This window comes from Cyclopterus lumpus, chromosome 8 (genome assembly GCF_009769545.1).
Source record: "Cyclopterus lumpus isolate fCycLum1 chromosome 8, fCycLum1.pri, whole genome shotgun sequence".
In the NCBI taxonomy this organism is placed as follows: Eukaryota; Metazoa; Chordata; class Actinopteri; order Perciformes; family Cyclopteridae; genus Cyclopterus; species Cyclopterus lumpus.
In genome coordinates, this window is record NC_046973.1 from 17,499,876 (window position 1) to 17,523,957 (window position 24,082).

Consider the following 24,082-nt stretch of genomic DNA (forward strand, 5'->3'; position numbering starts at 1 on the left):
CCAGCCAGCAGTGGTGAAAGTATCTTAGGCCGCGGTAACACACACCGGGACACATTAACTGTCAAGTACAGAGCCAGACCACACGCCATGGATTTAGGCACATATTTCGTGAGATAAAAACATGTGAAATTTGGAAAGGATTAAATATATCTTTGTTCAATTGGGACATTTGGAGACAACACAAAGCAAAGGACTGTGTATATATATATATATATATATATATATATATGAGAGAGATAGGGAGACAGGAGGAGGACTATTGTTTCTGTAGGTTATTAATAATAACAATTTGAATGTCAACGTTAGGAATGACGCTTCAAATTATTCGGTAGCCCACAGCCCTAATTATGTTATTATCAGCGTAGGAGGCATATGAGCTCACCATCTATGCTTGAGAAATTCACGGAGCCCTGGAGGCATTAAGATGACCATTAAAATCTGACCATTAGGTCTTGTATTAAAGGCCACGTATCACATAACAATATACACAATATGAAATCAGTCCAGTCATGAATGAGGAAAACCACTGCAATGAAGTTCAAACTGTACACTTGTTACAAAAAACTTTATTGGAAATACGATCACAGGGAGAACAACTTTTCTAAAGGAGAAGAATTGCCAATGAATATTCACATTTGTGTATAGCTACCAGGTGTGAAAAGGCCTTTAGTGTTGGACTGACCAACCAGCTGACTTTTATTTATTCCCCAGTGGCGTTAGTTATAACAATGATGATGATGACAGAAATGTATTACGTGTAAAACCTTGGGTAGAAAAAATTACAGTAATGAAGAATCATTGCCGCTGTATCACCACAATCATCATTTGTTTTTGTAATTAAGTTCCCAGGATAAGTACTTGGTAAAGCGCTCGCCTCCCAGTTAGTTCCTCAGACATCAAGATGGATCTGTCGTAAGCTCCCCTCTCAACCCTCCAGGCAACGCAGAGTTAATATTGAGTTTCTGTACCCAGATTATTTATTCATAAAGCATCAATCTTTTTCTGCCTGTTTATGTGTTTGTTTATGGATTTACAGTGTTTGGCCATGCGTGAAATAGTTTGAAAGAAAAAAGAAGAAAAAAAAAGAAAAAATCTAATCAAGTGAAATTCATTAAAGTTCGGGGAACGCTTGTTGTTTCTCTTGTAATTTGTGCCACATTGCTGCTGAAATTTATGGGTAACTATATGGCACTCGGTATGAGCGTATATCTCTACCAGCTCAACACGTCAGCATCTTCCAAACACTCTTACCACTCATCCGATGACTGCTGACAATTAATTAGTTTAAATTATATCGCCATACTAGCTTTTGAAAAACTGCTTTTCATCATATAACGTATGTTAGTTATTACTAAGATGGAAATAAGCACCTGTTTGATTGGGGAAATAATGGAGAACTGTTAAGAGGGGAGCACAATGTCGAATTTTTACACAAGTTATGTGTTTTTGTGACGGATCTTTCCACAGACGCGTGTAAATTAATAACTTTTTTTTTAGACATACTTCCACAACATAAACAAAACACAAACTGACAGAACGGAGGGGAACGATTCCACCCAATTCTGCTGCCAGCTTGGCGAACAGCTATCGCCAGAATGGCTGCCGTGTATTTTAATCGTTTATAATTAGAGTGATCACGGTCCTGTGTAATTACACCTCGTATTTTAATAATAAAACTTAGCCAAACACATTCAATTTCACTGCGCACCTGCCCCGCAGCCCACTCCATATTTATCTTCATTATTTTTTTTACATTTACCCTCCTCCATGAGCTGCCGGTGCTCCCGATGTGATGTTGAAATGACGACTCGTCTTTCAATCCGATTTTGGCCGTCTCAGTATCGGGTCTACGCTCTTCATACCTGCACCGTGTTTCAATTCAAACACCATATTAATCTGTGTGACGCTGCTGCTGCTGCTGCTGGGGAGGAACACAAACAATGCATTCATATACAAATTATTTAGTTTTCATTTACAGAAGGGGAAGCAGCAGTGTACTACATCCTGGACTTCATCTGTCATCAAGTGGACATTTGATTGCAACTCAACCCGAATCAAGTGTTCAAGGGCAATACCGCATATTACATATTTTATCACGCGGTGAATATCTGAGACTTGACAAGGTGGGTCTGCGTTCACTGGAAAATTAAAGAAAGAAACTCGAGTATTAAAACCAAATAAACAGATACACGCGACAACGACTTAATGGATATGTGATCTTTAAACTCGTCCTCCGAATCCTCCGAAGCGCAAAGCTTTTTTATAATGCAGGACTCGCCCTCCACTCGCCAGTGGTAAACAGGCTCGATGTCGTGACCCACTCTGCAGCTCCTTTTCTCCTTCTTCCTTTCTTATTTCGTCTTTTGAAAATGGTATTGCCCCCCAGAAATCCAAAACACTCGGACTAAATCAGAGTCTGTCAAATATCCTGAGTCAGCCGCCCTCTTGCAGCTTGCAAAAGGTGACTGAACTGATTTCAAACTGAAAATAATAGCAGCATCGGAATTTGCCCGTGCCCACCATTAAACAAACAAGGACCCAAATCCCAACACTATTAAACAAAAGTCCAAAATAAACAGCGCACTCACGCTCCTCAGAAGACAAAAGCCTCTTTTAATAACAGGCCTATTCATTTGATGCAAAGTGGTTGTAAGTGTATTCCAAGCACCTTTATTCACCTGTAAGACCATTTTTATAGTCGCCGTCCTAACAAGGCACCGTTTGCTCTTTTCTTGCGTTGTGACATCGTGCTTTGTATTTCTCGGGCTTGTTTTGAAGAAAACGGAAGAAAAACTGATGCGGATGGGCTGACATCACGTTGGAGGAGGACGAGAAAAGAGCGCCACATCAGAGAACACCACGAGAACAATGCAACGCGCATAACAAATCAAAGACTAAAGACAATGTAATGAGCCGCGGGCGACAGGCTGCACACTTCTCAGCAAGGTAACCAACTGTAGGAGGATATTTTGGGTCGAACAATACCTTCGTTTGAAAGTAAAGAAGACCTGTTGTGTATGAAACTTGCCGTTACCACCAGTAAGGAGGGGGAGGACTATTATCTTAAACAACTGTTTTTTGCCACGGTACTTCCTGTTGAGACACACACTTTAACTAGATTATTAATATGACATAATGCATGTACCCATGTGTTGTGTTGGAGCGGTCGTTTCAGTTGGCTGTTTGCAGGGGCCCAGCTGTGTCCATGACACACACAGACAGGCGGGTTCGGCCTGCCATTGACACAGAGGTATTTAGGTATATCTGCACAGACAGGGCATATTTCATGCATGATTTGAAGCCAAGCTGCTGAACGAGCGTCGGGGCCTGCGCCCAGATTTACAGCCAAGCGTGCCTGGCCAACCCTGTCCTTACACATACACAGGCAGACACAGGCTTTCAGACATAGGGTTTTCACCTCCACACACACACACACACATACGCACGCACGCACGCACACTCAGTTTCACCGCTGGCAGTGAGCATGAGCCTCTGCATGTCGTCTGTAAGCACCAGCCATTTGGGTCTCTTTTTAAAGTACTTTTGTTTTCTCTGCTGGAAGATCACGGACACTAAAGTGATAGCTTTGAGACTCTGAGGCACGATCTAAAGTGCTTGAAGGAAATGTTTGGACAAAAAGAAAACAAATAAATAAGCAGGCAAGAGTTGCCCGTTTGTTCAATTTCTGCTCGTCTTTACTCCGGGAGAAGCAAAGAGCTTCTGATGGGACATAAAAGACCTGTTGATGTGGTGCTGGTGCAGAAGTGTCGCAAAGGCAGTATCAATTAGAGGATCCATTGTGGCTCAAATCGGCGACAACAAGCTATCTCGGTAAAAAAATCCCAATGCAAGATGAGAAAATCAAGCTCGCCTTCTGTTTGCTCATTCTCGTCTCAACCGGCATCTATTTTTCCATCGCTTTGATTAGGTCCCAAAGACCTTTTTTTTTTTTTTTTTTTAAATGATCCAAATCGTCTCACCCGTTTCACTTTTTGCTCCCTGTTCTGATTATGCAAAAAAACTACATCAATATATTTCACCTCATTCCCAAGAATGAAAGTTTGCTTGTGTCTTCTTCCTCTTTTTTTACCCAAACCCAAATCTCTACATGCATCCTTTCTCCCTCGTCCCAACCTCTGCCTCTTTATCCTGAGAGCTGGTTGTGTGTGTGTGTGTGTGTGTGTGTGTGTGTGTGTGTGTGTGTGTGTGTGTGTGTGTGTGTGTGTCTGTGTGTGTGTCTGTGTGTCTCTTCGTGCAGGGAGGGAGCAGCTGGAGCATCTGCAGTTGTCTCCTCTGACATCGGCACGGCATATGGCAAGGCCCTGTGAAGGATGGGTGCTGTCACCCGGCAAAGTGCTTACCCACCGACAGGAGAGGAGCGCCACACTAACACCATGAGGACGAAACAGCTGAACATCAGCACCCCACTCATTTATTCCCCTCGCCGCGGGAGAGGGAGGCACTGGAGGAGCCTTAAAGAAAAGACCTCGGACCGGCTGGACGTGGCCACGTGGTTATCATATATTTCGGTAAATTGCATCAAGGATTGGCTATTTGCAGAAGATTAACTAATTGGGAAGAAAACACCAGCTCCTCTTCCAGTTTACACATGGAGACGCTGATTTCACATATGTATTCATCGCCCTCTATGGCTCACACAGCTGCGAAAGCCGGGTTACTGTTCAGTACATTGATATTAACTAAATATGCATAAGCGCAGCTTTTTATTATTTGGCCGCGCATGTTACAATTACCACTGTGAATAAGGAGGTACTCCCCCCCCTCCCCAAAAAAAAAAGAAAATAATTTAAAAAATGGACATACACGGTCTGGCTCGAGTAGAATCATTTTCCAGCTTTGGTGAAATGAAAATCACATTTTCAAAACTCTAAACCTGCGTCCTTGTGCTCAGTCATTTTGATTACAGATGTTTACGTTGGTCAAAAACAGAGAAAAACTGTAACTGTAAAATGGCATAGTCTTTAGAATATTAAGAGAGATGCACAGACGTGTTGATATATATGCTTGTTAATACTGAGGTAATTGCAGCTAAATGCACACTACTCAGTTCATTGATGGTCAAGTGCAAATCCAAGGTTGATGAACACAAACATCCGTCCACTATTTGTTTGCATTTCGGTAGTTAGAGAGTCTATTAATGAAAAGCCTAATTTCTTCCTATGAGTTTCTAATAGTTGATTTTTAGTATTTACTAGCCTTTGTCTTTCCCACTTATACATCCCATCACTGCTGTGTTTACGCCTACCTTTCAGAGGCAGAGAATGTTCAGTCGTCAACCTCAGCAAATCCAGCAGAATACATAATCATCCGCTGTTATGTTCCTCCTAAAATATGTGTGATCCTTTCCTGAAATGCATATGCAATGAGTAGAGAGGGTTGACACTTCGAAAAGGACATGCAAACTTAGACTCCAGACTGCTTCGTGCAAATGATTTTTATATTTATATTATTATATTTATATTTATATTATATTATACTTAGAAACAGATGCAAAACGTTTTTGTAAATCTGGACCTCTTCACCGTCTCACCTCTTAGCAATGTTTACTTAACCTGGAAAAGAAAAATCTTCATTCCCCCTCTCTCACTTAATTTATGTCTAAATCAGCCAAATATGCACTTCTGCATTATAGTTGTGTAACTTGTATAGAAGACAGTAAAATCAATCCCCCCAAAAAAAGGCTAACATCACTAAATACTGGAGAAACAATAAAATAAACAATAAAAAAAAAAGAGGAAGCACCTCTTGGATCTGAACACCGATGTGACCCAAGAAAAGGTGACGCGGAAAAACTGGTAGGCAGCTCATGTCCACAAAAAAAAAAAGGAAAGAATTCCCAAACAAGTTAAGGCACGCTGCTTCGGTAAGGTACGGGAAGTAGAAAAGCCTTTATTTATTATAGTGGCTACATGACAAAAAACAATAGTCTGGGTCAAACACTCGCACACACACACTGGGTGTTTCTCAAAATCAAGGAATGAATGTTAAGGATGCTCATCATCGGAACCCGTCGAAGGACTGTTTTCAAGGACACACGTGTCCTCCCCACTCCTAGAACACCCACAGTCCTATGCGCATGATGCATTTCCTTTCCTTATTAAAAAAAAATATCTGTTTCCTCACAAATTTGAAGGGAGAAAAATTGCGAATCTTCACTCATATTAGATCTACAAAGCTTAACGTAAAAGAGCCTTCCAACTTTTGTCGCGCAGCGACAGACTTGTTCGGCAAGCTATTAATAGCACTGAAGCCGGCTACTGCAGAGACAGACAGCGGGGGTAGAGACAGGATGTTTTCACTCTGGGAATTGAGGGTTTATTTCAACCAAGCCAGAGTTGGTGATTGTTGAGAAAGAGCTAGGTTTAATGAATTTGAAAACATTTTTGTCGAGTTTTCTTTGTCGAGGAGAGCATATTAATGGTATGTTTTGTACACTGTTAAAATTATAGTCATTGTAAAAATCCCTGTTGATTCATATATTTTCAAATAGGCCCACATGAATCTGAGTATACTGTTTTGAGGAAGGAAAATCTGAATTCCTATACGAGAAATTGTAATGAACTGAATGATTTGAAATAAAAGTTAGACCTGGCACCGCTGTTGGGCTCATTTTTCTGTAACCAGTGTAGCATGCAGCCATGGTGGAATCAACAAGCTCGCTAACTAGCGGACACCTGGTCCACTGCTTCAATGTTACAATTGTTAATCTGACTCTCTTTGTAAGTCAGTTTCTTTTATAAAAAAGTGAGCCCAGGACAACGGTCGGAATTAGATTAGATTAGATTAGATATTAGCAGCAAACATGTTTACAAATATTATACAATACAATAACATTATAGCAGGGCATATTCCGAATTTAAATAATAAAAAAGGAAATGTAAATGTAAAAAATAAGATAAAAATAGAAAGTGGCAACGGTACACATACAAATGGCGGCCGCACTGACCCCCCTGCCAGGTTCATTTGAATGGGCGTTCGACTCCTCTGAGAAATAAACCAAATGTGTCGTGCAGCAGTCGTTCTCCGGCTTTATTTGCTCTACTTCTGGCTGACTAGAGGTGGACGGGTGGGTTTCAGCAGCCAATTTAACATGACTGACAGATAAGTTTTGCCATAAACTTCTTCATTCCAAAACAACCCATTTCTTTTCTTCCTTTAGTCAATCAAAACTGACTTCCAGTGTAGTAACCCTTCCAGAGTGAGTCCACGCGACTCCGACTGCAGGCAAATCACGGCAGCACAAAGTTGTCAAGATTTTCCTGACTAGTATCACTCTTAAAACTCTGCATTAGCTGTAGCATGAACAGCTATAGATAGCAATGATCTGACCTCGGAGCAGGAGGTTTCCTGCGGGGCTGACAGAGAAAGACAGAGGAGAGGTGAAGAGAGAGAGAGAGGATTTAACCTCTTTTACCTCTGTGTCTCATTAGAGGAGGAATGAGGGGGGGGGGGGGGGGGGGGGGGGGGGGGGGGGGGGAGGTAGAAACATGTCTCATGGACATCAAAACATTCTCCCTGTAACTAAATCCAGTCCCCACCATCTTTTTTTAATCATGAATCATCTTTTATTTCCCCTCTTTGTCTGTTCTTCATCCCAGTTGGCTCGATGCCACCTAGTGTTCCCACTTTTCCTTTTTCGAAGGCCTCTCCTCCAATCTCTTCTCACTGTGTCTCCTTCCCCTCCTCTTTTATCTCACTCTGTCCCTCATGCTCTCTTTTGACAACCAACGCAGCACCTTTAATGGGTAATGGGAGCTATCTCCTCATTAAATACCTGCAGGTGTCTGCAGCGCGTTTGGCAGGGACGGAAAGAGAGAGAGAGAGAGAGAGAGATGGAGACAAAGAGGGAGACAAAAAGTGAGAGAACAGCGGCCGGTGTTGTTCAGTCCCTCTCCGATGTGACACATCGTCAGATTCCCTGTGCTACATTTGAATTACTAATGTCTCCAGAGGCAGATGAATCGAGCACAGGGACCAAGGGTCAGGAGGAGAGATTGAGCCAGTGTTCCCCTCCAACAGGGATCTGGCCTTTCCTCCTTTCCATCCTCTTTGACAATCGACTACACAGAGTAAAAGAGAAATAAAGACAAGAGAGGGAGGAAAAGTAGGGAGGCTGAGCCGAGGGGAGAGACAAGGGACACAGGGAAAGGTGAGGGTAGGGTGAGGGGGTAAGAAACCGTGATGCTCAAAGTGGGAGGCAGCCAGAGATGAAAGGAAGAGGGAAAAGAGGAGGAGGAGATTGGGCTTGAATGAAAGATAAGAGGGGAGGGGTAAAAAAAAAAAAAAAAGAGGAAGTGGAGGGGATGAGAGAAGAGGAGAGAGAAGAGGGAGAAAGCTGGGCTCTCGGGCGACGGGGCTCTCTCAGATGCAGGACGAGACCATCTGGACGAAAGCGGCGCCAGGTCTCTGGCGTTAAACACTGGGCTTCACTTTCACATGGAAAAAGACCAGCAAAAAGAGATTCAAACACCCGTTCTGCACTTTCTTACCACCATCCACCCAAAACCCAACTCCACCAACCATCCTGCTCACATGTTGGTCGAAAAGCACTACCAGACACACACACACACACACGCACACAGACACACACACACTTTAGAATGTATTTTTAAATACTGCCGTCTATATACGAAGTCTGTGACTTTCTTTGAGAAACTCTGTAGACCGTTCAGGTCATCTGGGGTAATTCAGCAGATTTCTTTTCCCAGAGGTTAAAAATAGTAAAGCTTAGGTTATTAGGCAACACACAGTCTTAAACATACAAATGGTCCCTGCCCGTTTCATTCAACTACTCTCTGCCTTTCCATTTCGGTTTTTTTCTGTGGTACACAGTTTTATTAACAGTAGTATTGTCAGGACTCAGCCAGCCTCTCCCTCCCAGCCGTTCATCTGGTCCCCAGCTACCGATGCCGCGTTTCTGGCTCTCAAGAGGAGGTTCACCAGCGCCCCAGTTCTACTCCATCCCGACCCTAAGAGGCAGTTCATTGTGGAGGTGGATGCCTCGGACACCGGCTTGGGGGCGGTTCTTTCCCAACGAGCCGTGGCGGATCAGAAGGTTCATCCCTGTGCGTTCTTCTCTCGCCGGTTCCTTCCTGCTGAGGAGAACTACGACATTGGGAACCGGGAGTTGCTGGCAGTGGTAGCTGCTCTGGGGGAGTGGCGCCATTGGCTGGAGGGGGCTGAGCAGCCGTTCACCATCTGGACGGATCATAAGAACTTGACTTTCATCCGGGCGACCAAGCGTCTCAATGGTCGACAGGCTCGGTGGGCCGGCTTCCTCAGTCGGTTCGATTTTTCTCTGACCTATCGTCCCGGTTCCCGCAACATTAAGGCGGATGCCCTGTCCCGACTACACCAAGGGAGGAGCCTGACTGCTGAGGAGTCAGTTCCCATCATCCCCAAGGGCAAGGTGGTTGGCATGGTGGCCTGGGGCATCGAGACAGTCGTGAGACAGGCGTTGCGCTCCCATCCTGCTCCGAGTGGCGTGCCCCCACGCCGTCTGTTCGTTCCGGAGTCGGTCAGGTCCCGAGTGCTTCAGTGGGGACATGCTAGCCAGTTTGCCTGCCATCCTGGCGTCCACCGCACCTTCACCTTTCTGGCTCGCCGTTTCTGGTGGCCTACTATGAGGAACGAGGTAAAGGACTTTGTACTGGCCTGCCCAGTTTGTGCCCGCAGCAAGGCCTCTCACCGGGCTCCCGCAGGGCTACTGCAGCCCCTTCCAGTTCCTAGCCGTCCCTGGTCCCACGTGGCATTGGACTTTGTGTCTGGACTTCCGCCCTCCCAGGGGAAGACGGTGATACTAACGGTAGTGGACCGTTTCAGTAAAGGGGTGCACCTGGTGGCCCTCCCTAAACTCCCTTCGGCGTTGGAGACGGCGGACCTCCTGACGAGCCACGTGTTCCGGCTTCATGGTCTCCCCCAGGACGTCGTCTCGGACAGAGGACCCCAGTTCATCTCCCAGGTATGGCGAGCATTTTACAAGGGGTTGGGCGCCTCTGTCAGTCTTTCCTCTGGTTATCACCCACAGACAAACGGACAGACTGAGAGGATGAACCAGAGCGTGGAGTCTGCGCTCCGTTGTGTGGCAGCCAGGAGACCATCCTCCTGGAGTCGGTTCCTCCCCTGGGTCGAGTACGCCATCAACTCCCTGGTCAGCTCCGCCACCGGCCTCTCCCCCTTCGAGGCGTCTCTGGGTTACCAGCCGCCGCTCTTTCCTGCTCAGCAGTCGGAAGTGGCAGTTCCCTCCGTGCAGACCCATCTGAACAGGTGTCGTCGTATCTGGGAGGTCACCAGAGCCGCCTTACTCCGAGCGGCTGAACGTGGCAGCCGAGGAGCCAACCGTCGCCGGAACCCAGCGCCCGCATACCAACTGGGGCAGAAGGTTTGGTTGTCCTCCAAGGATCTTCCCCTGCAGTCAACCGCTAAGAAGCTGGATCCCCGGTTCGTTGGACCCTTTGAGATCACAAGGGTGCTCAGTCCTGCAGCGGTGAGGCTGAGACTTCCAACCTCCATGAGGATCCATCCAGTGTTCCATGTGTCGCGAATTAAACCTGTCTCCCACAGTCCCCTGATGCCTCCTGCCCCAGTTCCACCTCCCCCTAAGATCGTAGATGGGCACCCTCAGTGGAAGGTTCGCCGACTGATGGATGTTCGCCGACGAGGACGTGGGTACCAGTTTCTGGTGGACTGGGTGGGCTATGGTCCGGAGGAACGAAGCTGGGTGTCCCGCCAGCTCATCATGGACCCAGGACTGTTGACTGACTTTTATCAGGCCCATCCCGAGAAGACTGGCAAGTCGCCAGGTGGCTCCCGTAGAGGGGGGGGTATTGTCAGGACTCAGCCAGCCGGACTCCCTCCTCAGCCCGTTCACACAGTGACACCCGGTACCTCAGAGCGCGCTGCCAGGGAGCTACGGGCTTGGCGGCGGGGACAAGCCAGGGGCGCTCCAACTCACACCTGAAGCCACTCAGCTCGTCCCACGGCTGCAGCTCGTCAGCTCGTTGTATTCGGGGGGATAAAGATCAGGACTGTCTGTGTTGACGTTGCGAGTTCGTGCCATGATGTCCGTGGACTTTCCTCCTTGTGTCGTCACTGAACTTTCCCTCGTGTCTTTGCTGACTTTTTTGTGTGGAGTATTTTCTTGGATTTTTTGGGGTTTGATGTTCGATCACCCGTGGACTAAGGGGACACTTTGAGTTTTTTGTGTTTCTTTTCTAAGTGACTTGTTGTGCTCAATAAACTACGCCGTGTGTTCGGCTAGAACTAAACCTTGCTGTTGTCGTGCGCTTGGGGTCAGAGACAAACCATAACAAGTATTAACCACATAGATTTGAAACGTGTTTTATAAATCAGGTTTGACTTATTTTGCTTGTTCACCAGCGAAGTTGGCTGATCACACGAGAAATTAACTGGGGGAGGAAGTGGCCGCGGTGGACTAGAACCAGCAACCTCACCTCCTCAACCTTCAGGGGAGGAAATGCATTCAGAGCGCGAGGAGTCGTCAAGGTAACTTGTGTCTCTTTCGGATCCTTCAGCCTCAGAATTACGTCCCAACGAGACACACGGCTGCACAAACACACACGATGTATGCCTAAGATACTCCTACATGCACACACACACACACACACACACACACACACACACACACACACACACACACACACACACACACACACACACACACACACACACACACGACTCTACCCACTGCCCCTCCTAACCCTCTGTCAATAAGCCCAGTTTGGAAACACTTTAAACAGACTTGCACATCGCTGCGCTACAAAAAGGAAAAAACTTCAAGACATACTCTCTTCCATACCCGCAGGGTTAATTAGAATTGTTTTAAACAGCCAATGCCATGCTTTTTAAACATTTATGGGTGCATGCATTACAACTAAGACATTAACATATCCAGCAAGTTTAACCTCTTCTCTGCTCCCTGACTCCATTATGAGGAGCGGAGGACAGTTGACCTCTGCTGCCCCCTGTGTTACAGCTGAAACACAACAAGGGAATTTTCAATGAGGAGCAGCAGCCGACTTTGGATCAGAGGAATCGGAGCCGAGCCTCCATGCCGGCTGAATGACAATCAGCTTGTATGTTGATGATCAGAGAGAGAGAGATCGACACCCGGAGGCTATGCAGCACCAATAAAAACATATATTATTTACTAACAAGGACATACAATGAGTTGTAGTGTTGAATAAGAAAGATAAGTGAGACAGGAATTACAGTTATGTGATCCCCTCTAGGCAAAAGCCCCAATACAAACAATACATTTATTTTTAGGTTCTATTAAAATTGTACATCTTGAGGAATTACAACTAGTTCCCCGAACACAGTTTGGTTTTTAAAAGTGAATAACAGAAGTCTGCGTTTGTCTGCAATGTTGAAATATGAATAATAATTTTGAGCTAGAAATATAAAATCAGAATGATCACTTTTCGAATGTGTTCTTCGTACTATGGATTTCTTTGGGAATGATTTTTGAGGCCATAAAAATGAAGACCGTGTGAACTCGGGGTGTAGCGAATCGTCTGCGTTCAGCCCTTACCTCGCAGAATAGTGTCAGCTTGTCATCGGGCAGCAGACCGTTGGCCTCGTCCAGCAGGAAGTCCCTCCTTATGAACTTCTTGAAGCCCCAGTCTTTCCCCTGGACAAAGACGGTACGCTCTCTGGCTCTCTGGAAAAGAAAACACACGGACAAACAAGATCATTCGGAGACCAATTTCACAACGTGATTAAAAGCTCTGCATGCGTGCGAATGTGTGCGCGAAAAAGAGAAAGTTATCGTTGTGAGTCATGGCCATAAGCGGCGGAGAAACAATGGCGAAAGGAGGCTGGGTGCAGGAAGTATTGCCTGCAGGGAGCTTTTAACACTTCAGAAGAAAACAGAATCCCTTTCTCTCTCTCTCTCTCTCTCTTTCTCCCCCTGTTTCACCCACTGTATCCTCTCTCTGCCACATAAAGACGAGTGGTAAACATGAGACAGAACTGCTGCGCCTCTTTAGCCAAGAAGTGAGAAATTGCAGGGATCAAAGCAGTCCAATTATCATGTGTTTATGGAGTGCCAATTATCTCTGACAGTGGCAGGAAGGATTCTGTAACACTCGGCTGCACTACAAAGACACGGAGATGGTCCTGGAGTTCTCGTGTGGACAATAGTCACACTGTGGGGGCGGTGACAGCTATATGCAGTCACCCAACAGTCACAAATGCTCACATTTACGAGGTCAAAAGGATGATGACCATGGCCTACGACTGCTGCGAAGATCACAGCAAAAATTAAAGCTCATCGACGATAGAAAGGTGACAAGTAACTGGAGCTCTTCCGGAGAAATTACATAATCCGCCATTTTGTTAATTAGTGCAAAAAAATAAAATAACTTCAGCTGAGACATGCTTCAGACCGTTTCCGTGTGAGGACACATCGTTGTCGAATCCTATCAGGGTAGACATTTAATAAATGAAGGCTGTATATATCCGTTATTATACTTCGACAAAAGGCGTGAATGGCATCAAAGGACCCAGGAAAGCCACTTGAAACCAATTCACTCCTAAATGATGTTCCTTTCTTTGGTTGGTGTCAGCATGCCGCGCACATGACGACAACGTGCATCTGGGGGATTGGATTGTCTTGAGAAGCACAACCCGGGAGCAAATTCATTTCAAACAAACTAAAGATTCAATCAACAAAATCGCCAGCAGAGGTTTTCTCGTGCTCATTTGGCCAAACTGAATTGAAGTGTAATAGCGATCATATCACAATATTTTTTAACCAAATACTTCAATATCTATATTATAACAATATAACAGACAGAATAAAAATAATTATCTATAATGTAGATGTGAGTAAGAGGGTCAAGGCAAATGACATTGCTTTACAGTATTTCAGCCTTTTAAACCAGGAAAAAACAACAGTCGTGCATACGATATACAAAATATAAGTTTCTAGGCTCATATCAGGATCGCGATACAATATCAAAGTATTGCCTAGCGGTAAATGGAGATCCCCAGTATACATACAACATATCAACTCCATATATTATCATATGTGTAAAGGAGCATTTGTGCATTAATCATACATGCAGACCTCCAATGGGGGTATGAGGAGGGAAGGGAGGTACCCATCCAGCTGGGAGAGACATTAGGGTTTAATTTAATGTAAATATTATTTTATCCCCAAAAGGATGCATACAAGAAATATATAATTTGAGACAGTTTAAGCCTCTACTGAACTGATTTATTTTGTATTTTTAAAAGGACTCCTGCTTATCATTAAAGACATTTCAGACTTCTGCAGGAGATGCAAACAACCTATATCCATGGACATTCTACAGATTCAAGTCAGGTGTTAAAAACACCTCAGAGTCTTCTTCAGACCCTGTTAAAAGGGCATGAAGTGGTAAAAGACTCCATAAAAAGTCACCACATACCAAGAGGTCATCATCGCCTGTCATGTTCATCTGCAGTGTGTGCAGACGAACACGTGTCAAACAGTTCAAACAGATTTGTCTTCAGGCTGCTCTTGCGCTGAGATCCCAACAGGAGATCTGCTGACAGATCACAGTGGGAAGCACTAAGACGAAGTGTCAATGCCGCTGTAAGATCCGGTGTCAAATCCTCTGTTGGGATCTGAGGGAGCAGGCAGCCTAAGAGGGGATTGGTGGGGGAGTGCAGTGCATATGCAGTTATTCCCACCACTGCTCATGCAAGCGGTCCTTCGCTATAATCCCCCTCCCCCGCCTCCGGAGACTGCGTGTGCAAAGACGACGACAGAAATCACCATAAACACACACATGCATGAGCACGCAAGCACAACAATTACAAATCCATGCATTCTGCTTTTTCCACAGCACTCTACTCTATTCATTGTTCTGCCACCGAGTGAAACAGAGGGAGAGTGTCAATGTTTTAAAAAATAAATTTAAAAAAAAAGACTGAGTGCTGTAGTCTTAAGATCTTTCATCCGAAGCTGAGCAGGAAAAGAGAGTCAAACTTCTGTGGCCTCGCTACACTGTACTTGCTTGAGGCTGGGTAGACACGCAGTAACAGTACCTGCATCCCTCTCAAGGGCCTGAAGAAACTCTTTCTCTGTTGACTTTCAGCCACACTTTCATGTCCTTTGAACATGTTTGATAAGACCTCGAATGTGAGACCCAGATGAAGTCCCGAGGCACGGACGCTCCTTGTGAAGTCGTGTTATTTGGGTATGAAACGAGACGAGCAGTGATGAGTGAGGACTTCCCCAATGGCAGTATCTAAAGCTGAACTTAGGTGTGAGGAGAGAGGTTGGCAGGAGAGTGAGACGGCAAGCCAAGAGGAAGAGGTGAGGAGAGGTGATGGGGAGTGCGAAAAAAAAAAAAAAAAAAAGCTTCACTAGACTAGGGGGAAAGGGAGAGGTGTGACTTCTTTGGTGTGTACCGGTGACAGTGAGGTGCCTGTGTGTGTGCACGTGTGAATGTGCACATGCATAAAAGCACTGCTGATGAGAGTGTGTGTGTGTGTGTGTGTGTATATGTGTATGTGTGTGTGTGTGTGTGTGTGTGTGTGTGTGTGTGTGTGTGTGTGTGTGTGTGTGTGTGTGTGTGTGTATGTCTGTGTGTGTGTGTGCTGAGATCAGCTAGCGCCATGCTGCCATTTCTAGTGGGGCATCAGAAACCGGCACTGGCAGAGCATCAACTGCGGGTCAGATGGCCGGTGCTTACTCTTTCAGTGAGTTGGCCAAGGTGGCGGGAGCACACACACTCTGCCAGCATACCAAACAGAGCTGGACAGTGGTGGAAGGGGGGGGGGGGGGGGGGGGGGGGGGGGGGGGTCAGCACAACTGAGGTATCTAATGGGGAAAAGTGTCAGTGGCGAAAAAGACCGGCGGAAAGATTAACAAGTGCCGAGAAGAGGTTGTGTGCGGTGTCAGAGCACACTTGATAATTATTCTGGAATTTCTGTGAAAAGCCACTTACAAGATAGACGCGTGCCTTGTGAGGCACTGTGATAATACTCCCGCATCGAAGAGTGAAGGTTCTCACCCTGACAAAAAGAAGGAAAAAAAATATATATATATATACTGAAGGTGATGGAGAAGGTGACAGAAAAAAAGAAATAAAATTATGATAAGTGAGTGGCGGCATCCATATTCAGGAAGAGGGCTCAGGGGCTCGGTTGGCACACAAGAGCGAGAAGGTCGCCAGAAGACGAGCTGGCATGCTGGAAAAATAACGGACGAAACAGCAGCCAAAGTCAACATCTCTCTCTCCGCGTCTGTCACTCTTCTGGCCTTTTTCTTTTACACATTCAGCTTCAGCAAAGATTCGGACGCCAACCACGACTCGCGACCACGGACGGAAGCCCGCTCGCAAACCATTTCCCAAATCTTGTCAGAACATATTGACGGGGAAAGGGGCAATTAGCAACATCCATTAACTGAGCGGTCTATACATGTTCATCTCACCAGGAACAGGGTTCAAGAAATCAGAAATAAAAACTTAATTCCCAAGACACATTGATTAACGTTGCATAAAGCAGATACACGTAGAAACACGAGTCTTTCCCAGTAGAACATCTAATCCCCATTGAAGACTGAGCTCTATAAACTGGTGTCAGCACAAATGTGTCTATTGACATCCTTTCTACCGATGTCAATACCATCTGATTATGTTAAGACTGACCAATAGCTTCTCCTCCATCGGCCGTGCTCCACTCACCCACAAGGAATGCCTGATCACCTCCATCAGTTACCGAGGGCAACGGACTTTGACAAGCTCACACACAGGGCTTGAATTAACGAGAAGCAAAAAAAAAAAAAAAAAACTATAAAATACGCACACTGAATCTCCAGCTACAAAATATAGAAGCAGCCCACAGCAACTCGACTCGACACACATAAGCTCACTTAGCCTTTGGCTACACAACAACAACACCATTGTCTGTCGGGGAGACTTAACAAGGAGACTATTTGAATACAAAACAGCTTGCGGCCCGAGGATGAGAACTTTCCATCTCTCCTCTCAGACTTGTCAGAACAGGAGTCTGCAGGATGATTTTGTCATGGCGAAAGGAGGAGGAGACAAGTTACAACCCACCCAGCAGCCTCGGAGGAGAGAAGCAGCACATTAAGCCAGGGAGAGAAATGATGTGGCCAAGACGAGACTACGCGAGTACAGTGTGAGGAGGAGGGGGGGGGGGGGGGCTACCGCTGTTTCCCTGAATCTATCTCCATTAGCAAGTGGGGACCATCAGAGGATCCAGACACACACTCTCTAGTGGATGACTGATGCGGATGTGGCGTTTCATCAGATGATGTCAAGCTTTCCAGTTAAAAAATCTGCCATCGTAGTACAGCCTTCAAATCTTGGGACTGTTTTCATCCCTCCTGCTTTGAGTACCGCAGGAATGCTTTAATTATCAATATGCGCACGCCAGTCAAGGCAAATCAAAATGTATGCCGGGGCTCAGAGACTGGGTCAAATTAAGCAATGAGTGTATGGCCAATGGCCTTCGCATGACAGAGATTGGCTTGCGAGTGAGAGTCTGCCTCATCCAAAAGCTTCAAAAGGACAGAAATCCAATCTGACACGTCAAACACGCTCTTCAGCTCCTCGGTTGTTCAGCTCAGCACGGAGCGTTTTCCTTCAGTAGGATTTTATCATTTGCCTTTTGATAGCAATGTTATTTCAATACAGTGTACTCACTATACATTTAAAAAATGTCCCCTTCATTTCTTATCATCCACTGATTATTCTCACTAACTACTCCTGTTCCCAGAAATTACTAGAATTAATATTGTATTAGAAATTGTCTCCACGGGGACAAAGTGTATGAGAAGGCCAGACAGTGATCTGCCACATAAACAGTCCGCCGCCACCCAGCTTTCTTAATTAAGGTACTTTGTTTTTATTTGGACTTTTTTTTTTTTGCTCGAGGCCTGGATTAAATTGGATTCTAAATGATCCAGAACCGATAGAGCAATCTTTAGTGGCATATTCTTAGACAGAGCGCTCACTTAACTGTCACAAAAATGGTGGCAGTTGGGTAATTTTCTCCCGTGACACGGCGAGCGAAGATGAGAGCCCAGGTCTCCCCAGGGGAATTGTGGGAAGATTGGAGGAGGGCATATGGCAAGAACGGGATGGGTGTGCACCATAGAGCAAACCATTTATAGGCGAAAGCCCTTGAGACACAAACGAGAGGCGGAGAAGAAAATGAGATCCTCTTCACTTCACTCTGTATTCTTCGCATTCAAGCTATTCTGGGGTCATTCAGGAGAGCAGTGCTCACGAAATGGCCAAGCAGTGAAGTCATACACCTAAAAGATCTGTTTATTACTCATACCGCAGGCAAATCCTCTCCACAATGCCACGTAGCCACCGGCGTACAGCATAATAGCCGGGAGATAAAGCTTTAAGGACAATAACCGCAATAGGTTCAGTTTTCCTGAGCCTATGAGAGTTGAGGGGTGGTATTCCAACATCGCAGGGCAGATTTGGAATAAGAAACGGATAAAAGAAAAAGAAAAGTGATTTTGTGAATGGGAAAGAGAGGAGAAAGAGAGAGGTCTTAAGAGAGCAAATGAGGGACTGAAGGTACACACAGGGAGGGCGGGATGTCAAGTTCACATCGGGGAACATTTCTCAGCAGGAAAAAATTATTTCCCTTTCTACACAACCTGCAGGGGGGCTTGTACACAGTTTCACTGCATCCGCCTCTGATTAAAAAAAAAAACACACTTCCGCCTCCCACCCGAACCATCTTCCCTCCTCCACGCCTTCCTGTACAGCATGCTGCAGGGCACTGCGAGAGAGTGAGGCAGCCAGAAAGCCTGATAACCAGGAAGCGGTCACATCTGGCCCTCGCTAATTCAATTCCACACAAGTTTGCTTTTCCTCGCCATAACATAACCTAATTAAAAAAAAAAAGCAGGAATTGGAGGCACATTCATTTCCAATTCATCAATGGCGGACGAAGACTTCTTAAAAAGGTTGGGTCTTTTTTTTAATTAAAATCAAAATTGCTTCACACAACTTTGAATTATATATTTACTCGAAATGAAACCAACTGGCAGTGATTACACGAGCCCATATGGCTATCAATAACTCACATTATTAGACACACTTAGAGTATTAGACACACTCCTCACCTCCTGCATTTACATGATTCAGTGCCCCAAAGACACAGGTGTGACAGGAGTTTTTTAATTTTGAACCTTTCAAACTTTACGGTAGCCTCGGTTTTCTGCTGAACATACTTATGCACGTTGGTCCTAAATTGTATTTTCAGTTATTAACAATTTAAGAAAGGTATACAAGTGGTGGACAATCAAGGACAATTAAAATGAAGACTTGTGTTGCAGCTGTTTCTGGTCGTCACGTACCCTTTGGTCTCTTCTCCCTTGGCACTGAGGATAGAGAACTTGAACTTGGCGCGCACTTCACTTTTTGGGCAGCTGACTAAGAGCAAGTACAGTGAAAGATAGTCTTTACTCTCCTCATCCAGACCTTTAGGGTTCACACGCAAACACCTGCAGGTAGGAAAAGAAAGAAACAGATATGACACAGATCAGAAAGACATATAGCTAAGAGGTTGAAGAGATGCTTTGATCGCTGGATGTGTTTATGTTAATGTCTGTATGCAATAATAACACGATTCTATCAGTAATGGCACTCTGGCTTGATAAAGACTGTTGAAATTGTGCCATCCTTGGCTTCACAATTGATTTCCTCCACAACCCCTTCACTTGTGCCAAAGTGATGGTTTGATGGTATTGATTGTGCGACACACACACACACACACACACACACACACAGCGGTTTATAATAGCATCAAACCATGTAAGATAATCATTATATCTGTTTAAGTGAAGTGGAAACGCAGAACTAAACAAGGTGTTTTTTTTTTTGTTTTTTTTTTGTTGTTTTTTTGTGAAACTCTATTCACTCCGTAATGAAAAGCTTCCAGTTCCACCCGTGTTTCATACCGAGATGAAACACGGTGAATCAAAGAGTCTGAGCCACAAACACAAACAGCAACATGGTGCCAATAGATCAAAATCAAGCAGTAATAAACTGGCAGAAGCGAGAACATTTCACAAGCCTCCACGGGGAAGAAGGACACACCTCCTCCATTTCAATCGCGGTGCTGTATCAATACAAATCTGTACTGTAGAAGTATCGATACGGTATTGAACCTGAAACCGTAACACATCAATTATCGAATAGGGATGCAACTTTCCAGGCAACCTCCCTGAAAATTAAAGGATGTTCCGACGTTTACTGTAGAGCCAACGTTTCGAAACAGAAATATGTACGTAATATTCAAAAGATTCGCCACGTTCAGTACATCGATGTATAGTTCATTCATTTAGTAGGCAATAGCCCAATTACTACTACTCCCCTAATCAAATGACCCTTATAAAAAATTGGGACTGAACATTTAAGATTTTTTTATACTGGCAACACACAGCCAAATGTTTCTGCATTGTGGATTACATTTCCCACATGATTGGCACGCTCTTGAATTCATTAGTATTAAGGCCTTTGCACACCAGGGGGCATGACAATTAAATGCCACGGAAATGCAAAATACTCACCTGAGTATGCAAAATATATGCATCAAAGCTATTCATAATGGCAGCGACTGAACAGTTGCAACACTTTTTCAATAAAAGGTTTGATCCTATTGACCCAGAGTAGAGTCTGGCAGTCTGTCTGAGGTGTGTTATATAGTTTTTTTAAGCTATTGTATTGAGTTTCCTTTTAGCAAAATGCTTTGAGTGAATTTGAGTTTCCTCTGGTCAGCAGTTTAGGTTTATTTTGGGGTTTTTGCTTTTATTGTGAAAGGTAAGAACAGAAAGAAGGATCATGGGATGCGCTTCCTTTTGTCACACTTGAAAGTAATAAAGAAATTAAGTTTGGCATCTTGGTTCTGTCTACGGAGCCTCGGTGTTGTACATTTTGAATATGTCCGTTCAGCACAACACGATCGATTAATTACTTTAATTTGCGTTGCAACCGCTCCGTATTGTTCCATAAAACCCAAATTGTTGCTTTTTCTCCCCGTAATATGTGCGTTCTATGTAGAAGTGCTCGTGACAAAAACTGCTGGGATATGTCAATATGTTGATGTGCAAATAAATGTACTGCTATTTATACATTTTGATTGTTTAGAATTTAGAGATTGGCAGTAGAGATGGACTATATCAGAATCAGAATCAGAATCAGAATCAGAAACTTTTAATAGCCAAGTAGGTTTACACCTACAAGGAACTTAGCGTGGTGTGGGTGGTGAAACATAGGACATCAGACATAACAAGCAACAACAGTAGACAACAAATAAACAATCAACAAAGTGCAGACGAGACATAGAATAAAATGTAAAATGTACAGTGTAAGATAAAGTGCAATTATAAAGTGTATGTAGTATTTAAGTTAAAGTGACGTGTGTTATTTAAGTGCGCTGGTATATGGCACTCAAAGCAGAATACATTTTGAAAAACTCAACAGCAATGTCTAGAAATCATAACTTAGTTCATCAAGATAATCCAAAGACCTTGTTATACAGTTAGAACTGATTTTTGGGTGGAACTGTCCCTTTAAGACTTTTCATTAGTGGTCTATCTACAATGTGTGTTCCCTCTTGCTGTAATGCCGGGAGGTGTGGGGCTGACCTGCGGTACACTCAGGATCTCATTTCTCTAACAAGCGTCTGTGAGAGCATCCGAGAAATAAGCAATAATGCTACTGACAGTGAGGTATGCTACAGATGGCGAGAAAAGCTGTTCACTCAGACGAGATGAAAAAGCAGGAGGATTGTCTTGGTTAGGCACTTACACAAAGAGGTGGACTAATGGGATAATGTCCAAAAACAATGTCGGGTGACGCGGTATTTGAAGAAAAGCCTGGGCATTTTCTGAAAATGCCCATCTCCATTTATTTCTAATTCAAGCAGGTGGCTTACCAATCCCAGGCCCACTGTTGTCTGTTATTTTACCCGCGGCTACAGTCATTACTTTCAGGTTTCAGCTAAGGTTTTTTGTGTGAGATACAGAATCTGGATGTCATTTTTATTTCACTGTTCCAATATCCAAATCGGTATCTCTCGCCTACTGTATACCTTTTCAAAACAGGATAGCTGTTTATGTCAAATCTGTTGTCAGAGGCAGAGGTTCAATTTACTCCAGCCGTCAGCTCCATTGGAGACTAGGTCTCATGGAAGTTCTTCACCCCTGTAGTAACCCCCCCCCCCCTCCAGCATGTTCTAGGTCTCGAACTAAATTTATATATTTTTTTCTCTCATTTCACCTTGCCACTGCAGTTCCTTCCATATGTCTGAATACCTAACTAGCTGTGCATTTACTTAATTTCATGTTTAACTCACATAATTATATCCGGGTATCATAGCTTTATCTTTTACTCTGAGCCCGAAACAAAGTGAAGATGCAGCCAGACAAAAATTCAAGCATGAGAAAAGTGCTACAAAAATTAGTATTCTAAAACACATCTAGTGGAAATACAGACTAGATGAAGGCAACACTCGATGCCACAGAAGCAAGCGAGTGGGTGGTTTAATCTTTTGAAAACAATGTCGTACGTCTCAAAAGATGTAATAATTGGATAACGCTCTGAGAGCAGTATCAACATCCGATGGCCACGATGACCAGCCTTCACTAACCATTTGAGTTTGTCGTTGGCTCCAGAGGAGAAAGTGGAGCTTTTGACGACTTCCCCCATCTCCTCGCGACAGAAGCTGAAGTTGTTGATGGTCCACATGTAGGAGAACTTCACCACTTTGATCTGAGCAGGAAAAAAAAGGCACAGAAAGAGCTGAAACTCGATCTATTTCTTTATATATTTATCTATTCTACATGGGTAAGTGGTGCGTGGTCAGCCTGAACATCAAAACTGCACATCAAAACTGCCTTTCATCTTAATAAACACATGACAACAAACGGAGTGAAAGAAGAAAGGATATTTAAACGTGACCTGAAAAACTCACCTTTGTAAGAAAGCTTACTGCTAAAATATCCTCTATAGGCTCTGCTTTTAAATTTATTTTAAATTTATCTTAAAATGTTCTTGTTTTAACTTTCTGCTCTTAAGCACTTTGAGATTGCTAAATATAAAGTGCAATACAAATAGAATTTATTATTATTATTATTATTATTATTATTATATTTGTAAGAGCAGCAACAGGGAAGAAAAAAAAAGAAAAAAAGAAAAGATAAAATGTTTGCAAGAGGGACATGAAAAAGAAAAAAAACTTTATTTGCCTATAGGCTCTAAACATCAATGAGGCATAACCTTTAAACAAAGCCTAACATGACACCAATTTGTATGGGAAACAAAGTAGGCTTTATTAAAAGGAAAACACACTTACTGGATACAATCCAGACTCTTCCATTCAACTGCTCATTGACCAGTCGCATACAATAATAATATACTTTAGAGATTACCGACGCCTATTTAAAGTTAACTTCTTCTGTCTTGATGAACAGGCTTACTCTCAAATGTAATAACAATACCCACATTAATGCAAAAACCGACAGAACACAGAAATAAATGGACCACCAGAGTGAGTTATGCTCTCCGTGCAACAATGTGCTCCTTTTTCATGCTGAAGAAAAACACGAGCTCCCCTTCCCACACCTGCGTATAACACCAGCTCTCCACCGCGGGACCGCTGGACATTTCCGCCGGGGGAGGGGGGCTTGGGGCTCTGGACATTGCCGGCCGTGATGCGGAGATGACCTGAATGGGGTACGGAGCGCCAGCCAGGTGTGGAGTGAGGTGTGCAAGGGAGATAAGGGGGCCAATAATCAGTCAAGCTGGCCGCCTCTTAAACAACACCTGCCGTACGGAGCTGAAATCCGACGCAACGGGACGTCCAGACTCCAAAGATAGCCACGGGCGCTCTGTCGGGACACACAAACACAGTCATTAAAAATAGCTTTAAAAACTAGTGAGGCACATTGAAAAGCTGTGACCTTGTGCGAGCGCTTCGTGTGTGGATGTCTGTGTTTGAGTGTGTCAAAAGGCGTTTGCTAATTGAATGGATGGTCTAATTGAGG

General features: G+C 44.3%; 1 protein-coding gene across 1 annotated transcript in view; it reads right to left on the bottom strand.

The window, feature by feature from the left end:
* Window positions 1–23,738, bottom strand: part of spop (speckle type BTB/POZ protein) — a 66,560-nt gene extending 42,822 nt beyond the window's left edge. Inside the window, 4 exon segments of the mRNA XM_034539711.1 lie at window positions 12,575–12,703; window positions 19,387–19,537; window positions 22,687–22,808; window positions 23,661–23,738. Of these exon segments, the coding sequence (XP_034395602.1) occupies window positions 12,575–12,703; window positions 19,387–19,537; window positions 22,687–22,808; window positions 23,661–23,738 (480 nt within the window).
* Window positions 23,739–24,082: the final 344 nt, after the last annotated feature.